Source organism: Triticum urartu, chromosome 4A (genome assembly GCF_056163025.1).
Source record: "Triticum urartu cultivar PI428250 chromosome 4A, HENAU_Tu73, whole genome shotgun sequence".
Lineage (NCBI taxonomy): Eukaryota > Viridiplantae > Streptophyta > Magnoliopsida > Poales > Poaceae > Triticum > Triticum urartu.
The window spans coordinates 97,716,295-97,724,608 of record NC_141876.1 but is presented as its reverse complement, the minus strand read 5'-3'; the positions used below and the strand labels follow the sequence as shown (position 1 = coordinate 97,724,608).

General features: G+C 43.5%; 1 protein-coding gene across 1 annotated transcript; it reads left to right on the top strand.

Annotated features, from left to right (window-relative positions):
• Positions 1-5,272: 5,272 nt before the first annotated feature.
• On the top strand, positions 5,273-6,281 carry LOC125553630 (uncharacterized). The gene is made up of 3 exons (XM_048717390.2): positions 5,273-5,529; positions 5,625-5,687; positions 5,797-6,281. The coding sequence occupies exons 1-3, from the start codon at positions 5,440-5,442 to the stop codon at positions 5,980-5,982; spliced, it is 339 nt and encodes a 112-aa protein (XP_048573347.1). The 5' UTR covers positions 5,273-5,439; the 3' UTR covers positions 5,983-6,281.
• Positions 6,282-8,314: the final 2,033 nt, after the last annotated feature.

The window sequence follows — 8,314 nt, the reverse complement described above, 5'->3', positions numbered from 1 at the left end:
GCACGTTGGCGCGCGCCGGGACTCGGCTGGGTCACGGCGACCGGCGACTATTCTCGACGTCCTCCTGTGGGGCGTGGTGACGGCTACCGGCGGCATGGCGGCGAGGGACCAGTGCAGAGCGACGGCCAGATCCATGCGCTTTGCGGTGGCAGTGCTCCTGCTAAGCATTGGACTTTGGCCATAGGGGTGCCTCGGTGGATTTTGGCCGTGGTGTTGTGGCCAGGTTGGCTGTGGTGCCGTGGTTCTTGCCTGGTGGACAGATTTGTCTTTCGTGCTTCAGATCCGGTCATGTCTGCTTTTGGTCTATAGGCCTGGATAGGGCTCTCTTTGGCCAGATGGCACTCACCGGTGATGTGCTCCACCGACGGTGTTGGTCCATGATGATCACTTCGGTCAGGGGCGGCCTTGTTGCGGATTGCGATGGCCACCGAAAGATCTTCGCGGGGATTACTCTCTTCAGATCCGGTGGTTTCGTTCGGCGACGAGATGCAAACGATGGACAACGACTTGACGCAAAGGATATGGTTGTACATTGGCGAGCAGCTGCTAGGATCATGGAAAAGCGGTGACGATAACATATGATTGACTTCGATGGTGGTGCTTTCGAGTACCCGGTCTCGAGTTTCGAGGTGAAAACCTATGTCTAACACGAGTGGTCATACATGGCAATGGTGATGTTTTTGCGTCATTCCCTTGTTGAAGGCATTGCTCGTATATGCATAGACTGATTCTTCAGGGTGAAAACTTAGAGTCCGACCTTTGGTGGTTGGATCCGGCGACGGCGACGCTCGAGCATCGCTCCCTTCATGAAGGCGTTGCTTTTGAAGAACTCTGTTGTCCTTATGGTGTCATGAGATGGTTGGTGCGGATATAGTCATTGTTGTAGTTTGTCGATCGCGGATTTGTTCCCTTCGGGGTTTTCTCTCGCTTAGGCATAGCTTTGGTCTTATATGACTTTGCTATTTGCTAGCCGGTTTTTGTGTGCGTTGGTGTTGGTTGTGTGCATCTTAGTTATGCAGAGGCCGGGTGTGTTCTCATCGTGTTTGTATCAACTTGATGCTTCATTTTGAGTCCATAAAATCCACCCTTTGTCGAAAAAATGATGTAAGGAAATATAAATAACAACTTTTTTATTGTCTCTAGGGCATATTTCCTTCAAATGCCTCTAGACATTTCTGCGTGAAATCTCTATATTCGAGACTTATTGTTGGCTCCCCTGCGGCCAAGTTCAAGCACATTTGGCGTGCTAAGATTCCTCTTAGAATAAAAAAAATTATGTGGAAAACTATTCACGAAAAACTCCCAGCCGCTGACCAATTCATACGCGCAATGGTCCTAGGTCTAAATGGTGTGCTATTTGTGGTTCGCGTGAAGATTCTAATTATATTTCCTTTGGATGTTATCTGGCCAAGCTCTTCTGGAGCTGCATCCAGTCGTGGGTGGGCGTAAATTGGTCTCCCACCTCATTGAGTGATCTTCAACCTAGTGCCGATCAGTTGGTTGGAAAGAGTAGGCATTTATTTTGGCTTGGTTTAGCAGCGATGTGTTGGGTCCTTTGGCCTACTAGGAGAAAACTTACTATTGATCATATTTTCCCTAAGGCTGGGTGTAATGGGGAGTATCATATATTAGTATTATGCATATGATATTAGTATATGATACTACCTTCCCAATGCATAGTATCATATATTAATATTATGTAGTACTTTATTTATTGTCACGCATGACACAAAGTAGCATATCATTTATTATGATACTTCACTATCTCTTTCTTCATTTAATGCTATGATACCTCATCAAAATTGCTTAGGTGGCATGCATGATACTAACTATGATACTATCATTACGACCAGCCTAATCGTCCGCATGATTTTTTGTTTAAATTGATATCCTTTTGGTAGTAGTGGAAATTATTGACTAAGGAGACGAATAGTGATGCTACGAAGCACTTGACCTCGCATGTGCAGTCTTCGGCTTATGCTTTGATTCAGCAAGATCAAGCTGCCTCCTCGTGATGTCTTAGAGTTTCTCGCTGCCGTAGCTAGTCTTTCCTTGTGTCTATTGGTAGGAGGTTGTTGGCCCAGTGCCAGTTATGTCTGTGAATAATGCCAAATCAAATAAGAAATCCAAAAGTTTATGAATTTGAAAAAAGTTCATGAATACAAAATAGGTTCATGAATTCGAGAAAGAAGTCTGCGCCTTAGCAAAAGTTCATCAATTTAAAAAAGTTCATCAATTCAAAAAATTACATCAGTTTGAAAAAAATCACAAAATATGAAAATGTTCAAGAAAATTTCATTGATGTGAAAAAAAGTTCACAATATTTGAATTTTTTTTCTATGAATTTTAAAAATGTTCACGCATTCGAAAGAATCCGCGAATTTGGAAAAAAGGTCATGATCTAAAATATCATGAATTTGACAAAAACTTCATGGATTTGAAAAAATGACAAAAAATATTGTAAAACTGAAAGAAGAATAGAAAAAAAAGTGAAAAGGAAAAATATAGAACAGGAAAGAAACCGAAAAAAGGAAGAAAACCAGCATGTAGAAGTTTCCAAAATCATAATACGGCATGTAAAACCTACACACGCACTATGTATGCGGTGTGAACGAGAAGACGAAAAAGAAATGGGCCGACCCATTCCCTGTTAGTTGGGGCTGTTAGCACACCTCAAGAAAATTTGGATACCATTGGTCGACCCGTTGTGTGCATTTTATTTTCTTTTATACTTTGCTATTTCTTTCTCCCACCGAAAAATGGGACCCACACATATGCGTTGTCTAACATATCTATCCCCACCTTTTCTCATGCCACATAGAAAATCCCCCCGTTTGGATATGGCCTGGAGGTTAAAAATGATCGGGATTTTATAGTACATGTACACACTTCTTGGATTCATCTCCGATGAGCTTGACGGTGCGGAAAATCGTCAGATCCCTCGGTAGGGTACCTATAGCTAGCATAGCTGGGAGTCATAGATCGGAGGTCGCACGGGGAATTTCTCCAATTTCGGGTCTCCATGATGGAGTAATACCCTAGATCCTAATTGCATTTGTTATTGATGGTGGGTCTACTTCGGGCAAGGGATTAAAGAGAGATGTACAAGTCTATCGAGAATTGTTTCTATGAGAGTAGATAGGAATGAGAGCTATCTTGACTCCCCTTATATACACATTGAAGGCCAGGTTTTTACAAGGAGAGATGTGATCTATCCCTTCCTTCGGGCTCCCTCCTGTCGGTGGACGCATACTGGGCCTTGTGGGCCTATCAACAGGCCTGTTGTTGGACCCTTCTAGCGAGCAACCCCCGATGTATGACACCATCAGAGCTCTAAATAAATTAGGTACATACTATATGGGTTCATCTTCGATGAGCTCTACATAGCTTAGATTTCACTGCACACATGCAATGATCATCACACTTCTCAGCCAGAAGCCACACAACCGACTGCACACTGCAACATCCCTGTGACCCTTTGGCAGGGGCGTAGCCAGACAAAATTGGTTTTCGGCTCGGGCCTACCCCTATCAGACCCTGGCCTCTATGAACTTAAGTACTACTCCCTTCGTTTCTTTTCTACTCGACGTATTAGGTTTCTCTAAAGTCAATCTTTTCAAAGTTTGACCAAACATACACAAATACTATTGTCTATTGACACTCACAGTACAAAATCTATTCATTAGATCCATTATGAAATATATTTTTATATCATATTTATTTGATATTGTAGATAGTAATATTTTTTATATAATTTTGTTGGCTTTTAACAAATCTAATGCGCGAAGTAAAAAAGAAACAGAGAGAGTATATGGTCTAACCGGGAACACATCTGATGCTTCAGGGCATTTGGTGCTACTGATGCACCCGATCTCTATAGCTACCATTTGAAGCATTGAAAGAACACAAAAAATATATGTGGATGTAAGTATAATATATATGCACTATGGAAAAAACTTCCAGGTCCAAACTGAAAACAAATACTACCTACTCCCTCCGTCCGTGAATAAGTGTACAGTTAGCTTTTGCCTTAAGTCAAAGTTTTAAAACTTTGACCAACTTTCTAGAAAAAAGTAAAAACTTTTATGGCACTAAATTAGTATCACTAGATCCGTTTTGAAATGTACTTTCATAATATTCCAATTTGATGTCATATATGTTACTACTATTTTCTATAAAGTTGGTCAAAATTTTAAAAATTTGACTAAGACCAAAAGCTAGATGTACACTTATTCGTGGACGGAGGGAGTATGTCCCTTCGTATAAGTAATTGAACTAAAAAACGACTTATATTAAAGGAAAGAGGGGGTATATAGAAATGAAAAGAAGAAACAATAGTGTGAATAGTAGCTACCGTGAATTCGGCCCGTTTTGCTATCATTAGTGAGATTTGTCATTATCGTTTCTCATGTTATGTTTTGGCTCTGGATCTGAAAAAATCATAGTGATGTGTTCCTGTTAGTATTATGACATAAAAGGAGATTTAGACTTATTCGACAATTGTAAAATGGCTAAATCAAAACGGGTGCACCGGTAGCACCAAATGGCCCGGTGCAGCAGATATTTCCCCTGGTCAAATCAAGCGATAAAAAACTATGCATTCATTTATTGTTAATCACCAAGAGAGAATTACTGGGTTCAACTGCTATGTCAGATCAGCCCTTGCCATTTGGTGCTACCGTTCCAGTGTTCATGTGTCCGTGGGGTCGCACCGCCATTTCCACCAAGCTAGAGGAAAACTTCGTCGCTGTCGAATAAAAAGGAGAAAAGAAGACGATCTCGTCTACTCCCTGGCCTTTTCAATAATCATGCGGTATATGTCTATATCACTCGACCCTCGGTACGTATATATGCAGCGAAAATATCATGCGAAATCAGCGCAGGAAAGGTGGCGTCCGGTGAAAAGGCTCTGCAGAAAGCGCAGAGTATCGCGAAGCAACGGGCGCGTCCCAGCCGCGGGCGTCGGCAGCGGCAGGATCACACGTCACGCAAACACGAGGTGGTAACCACATCGCCTCCTGCACCCGAGCGGAAGCCACGTGCCGGGCAGCTAGTGGCCGAGACCGGCCGCGCGCCATGCACCGACGCCGCATGCGGGTCGACGACTACGACACGGTGATGGCTCTCCACCCCCGTTTCTCCCGCGTGTCACATCACGACACCTCCACGACGTGTGCGCCTCAGCGGCCGACACGTGTGGAGTTCGTGCTTACTTTCTCTTCGTCCGGCCGACGCCTCATCACGCTATAAATAGCCAACAGCAGGGGAACTCCGTTCTCTCCTTCACCACGCACCGAGACCTACCACGGAAGCCGTACACATACACGCATTTTTCTCATCTGCAAGCAAGAGGCCGGCCCACGCGTTACACGTTTCGTACGTGATAGTGCTACATTCCGGTCGTCGCGCGCACAGCACGTCCGGCGAAGCTGAGATCTGATGAGGCCCGACGCCGGCGTCGCGGGGAGCATGGCGTCCATGGAGTGGGAGCCCAAGGCGCTGTCCCTCCACGAGCTCAAGTACGCGAGGGTGAGGCACCGGCACCGAGGCTATCTCAGCTCTCCATCTTGCTCAATCTGTTAAGACCATTCTCTAAGATGTATTTCTATTATCCACTTGTGCAGGAGGCGGCGCTGTACGTCCTGAGAACGCACTCCTCGGAGGACGCCGTCCGAATCTTCACCGAGGTACGTATATAGACGGCCGGCTTTTGTTCATCGTCGATCGGCCGGCTTCTATCTCAACTTTGTGATCGACGAACCAGCTGGTATTTATGGAGCTTGCTGCGTGCTGCAGGGCCTCAAGCCGGTGCTGGGCGTCAGGAGGGACTCCATGGCCGACTCCGACGAGGAGGACGACCAGGGTGACGAGGACTACGACATGTTCAGTCCCTACGCGTTTCTTGACGATGACGGTGTCTACTGCCACCAGTATGGGCGCACCGCCGCCGAGGAACGAGATGTTGCTACCGCACCCTTCTAATTAGCTTTACACACCACCTATTAACTAGCTTAGATCACCTGTAAATATATATGATTTTTTATAATATGTATACGATTTTTTGATAGAAGTGGTAGTTACTTTCTCCACATTCGAGAAAGCATTTTTCTACAGATTCGGAAAGGCATGTGATGTAGAACTATGAAGATTTTAGAGATCGAGACAGCGCGAATTTCTGAATACAGATTCTTATGAAAACGGTGTTATTTATTGATGATGTAAACTACTCCTATTTATAGATGGGGAATGAATAGAGATTTTTATGAGAACAGTGTTATTTATTGATGATGTAAACTATTCCTATTTATAGATGGGAAATGAATAGAGATTTTTATGAGAACAGTGTTATTTATTGATGATGTAAATGCTCCTATTTATAGATGGGAAGTATGTTTTTGTCCATCAGGTTCCCAGAATTATAGAGTTGATCCTAAAGGGTTTTTTAGACATTTTGCTCTACAAGTCTCAAAACAGGATAAGTTTGATGTAAAATCAGATTCTGAGCTTGTTGGCAGGGTTTGACCGATAAATAGGAAGAAATAGCAAAAAGAAAATCAGAAAAATAAAAAAAATCGTGACAACAAAGATGCTTTGGGTATTCTAGGTGAGTAAGTTTTCGTGTTCAAATAACATCCGAGAAGCTCCTAAAAAACAGTTTTGGTTGCCACAAAATTTTAGATGTTTTAAAATTTGTTTGCTAGTTTTTTGAATTTACTGTTCATCAATCAAACATGGGCAACATGGTCAAACCCACTCTACATGCTTAAAATCTTGTTTTGAACTAAATTTATTCGGTTTTGAAACTTGAAGGACCAAATATCTAACGAAAATCTTGAGGGGCCACATCTATGTTTTTAGGTAACTCGAGGAGCAAATATATTGCCAAAAGGCATGAGCGAACAAGCATCTTTTTTTTTCAAAGATCTAATTTATTCACAAACAATCATTTATTCGCAAACAATCAGAGTTTACAGACTCTGGATACAACCAGGGAGAATGAGCACAAGTTCCCTCGATCCAGCGAACATATGAGCGGCCTCGTTAGCACTACGTCTTAAATGAATAAAAGAAACATCCAACTTTGTGATCAGAAGTATGACAATCAGGCTAAAAGATCAAGTTGTGGCACTAGCAGCGAAGTGGAGCATTCAACTTTGTGATCAGAGCACGAAGTCCTCATCCCGAGCAAAAGCAACAACACTTCATAAAGCTTCAGGAATTTTTGATATCGCCGGGCTCGAAGAAGAGGAGAAGACTGCATCCTCAACGTTCACACAAACAAGACCAACTGATGGTGGAGTCCGCTTCGGAACTGTACACCTTTTCTACAGCAAGCTATGCGCATGAAAGGTTTTGTTAAATTGTGATTCAAATTCTAGTATTGTATTGGACTAGACGTAGTACATACGGTGTGAGCCTTTTGCGTTGGTACCGACGCGTACGAGTACAACTCGTTTACTTGTCCTACAAGGACTCCTATGTGTTGCCCCTTATATATACCCCATATAGTCGCACCTCAGACGGTCTGTCGTCTCGTGCTTGTAATACTCCTTCTTATAGTGATTGCGTCTTCGTACGTTCGTGATTTTCATGTAAAAATCCGTGTCTCTCTGTCTCGTTTATTCTCATTATTATCTAATAAGTGGTATATAGAGCTGAGGTTTAGATACGAGTTTGAGACAGGAGATTAGGGTTCCAATGTGTGCGCAGCCGCACGCATCTCAGGCGATCCGTCAATTCAAAGCCGGATCGATTTTTAGCGTGCAGGAAGCCGAGACCGACAGAATCTCTGTTCGTACGCACGCGTATAAATCGCTCTAAGTTGCAGCCGTCTTGTCTGATCCGCTAGTTGTTGTTGCTGCGTACAAGCTCAAGTCCCCAAGCACGCACATCTATCCGAGTTCCACTGCTGCCGCGCGCAACCTGAGGCTGCTTCCGACCGTGACGTGAAGACCGGATCAACACAGAGCAGTCAAAGTACTAGTACTACTCCACGTGACCTGCTAGTATTAGTTGAGTACTACTACTACTCACGAGGCCAAGCTGATCTAGAAGTCCAGATTTTCTTTTTTCTACAGTTTTTCAATTGCTACGGCCACCAGCGATTACCAGGTGCTATCTCTCTAGTTCTTTGCCCCGCAATATTAATTCTATTAAGAATTTTTCTATCGGTTTGTACTACTTTGTGTACATAGTTTTATCGACTCATGGCATCCATGAAGTACGATCTTCCGCTGCTGGACCGTGACATAAGGTTTACCCTATGGCAAGTCAAGATGCGGGCGTTGTTGGCACAGTCTGACTATGATGAAGC

Bases quoted from the DNA above. Each gene is read 5' to 3' on its own strand.
- LOC125553630 (XM_048717390.2), top strand. From the start codon at position 5,440: ATGAGGCCCGACGCCGGCGTCGCGGGGAGCATGGCGTCCATGGAGTGG. The intron at 5,530-5,624 runs GTGAGGCACCGG...CCACTTGTGCAG, and splicing joins ACGAGCTCAAGTACGCGAGG to GAGGCGGCGCTGTACGTCCT. The intron at 5,688-5,796 runs GTACGTATATAG...TGCGTGCTGCAG, and splicing joins CCGTCCGAATCTTCACCGAG to GGCCTCAAGCCGGTGCTGGG.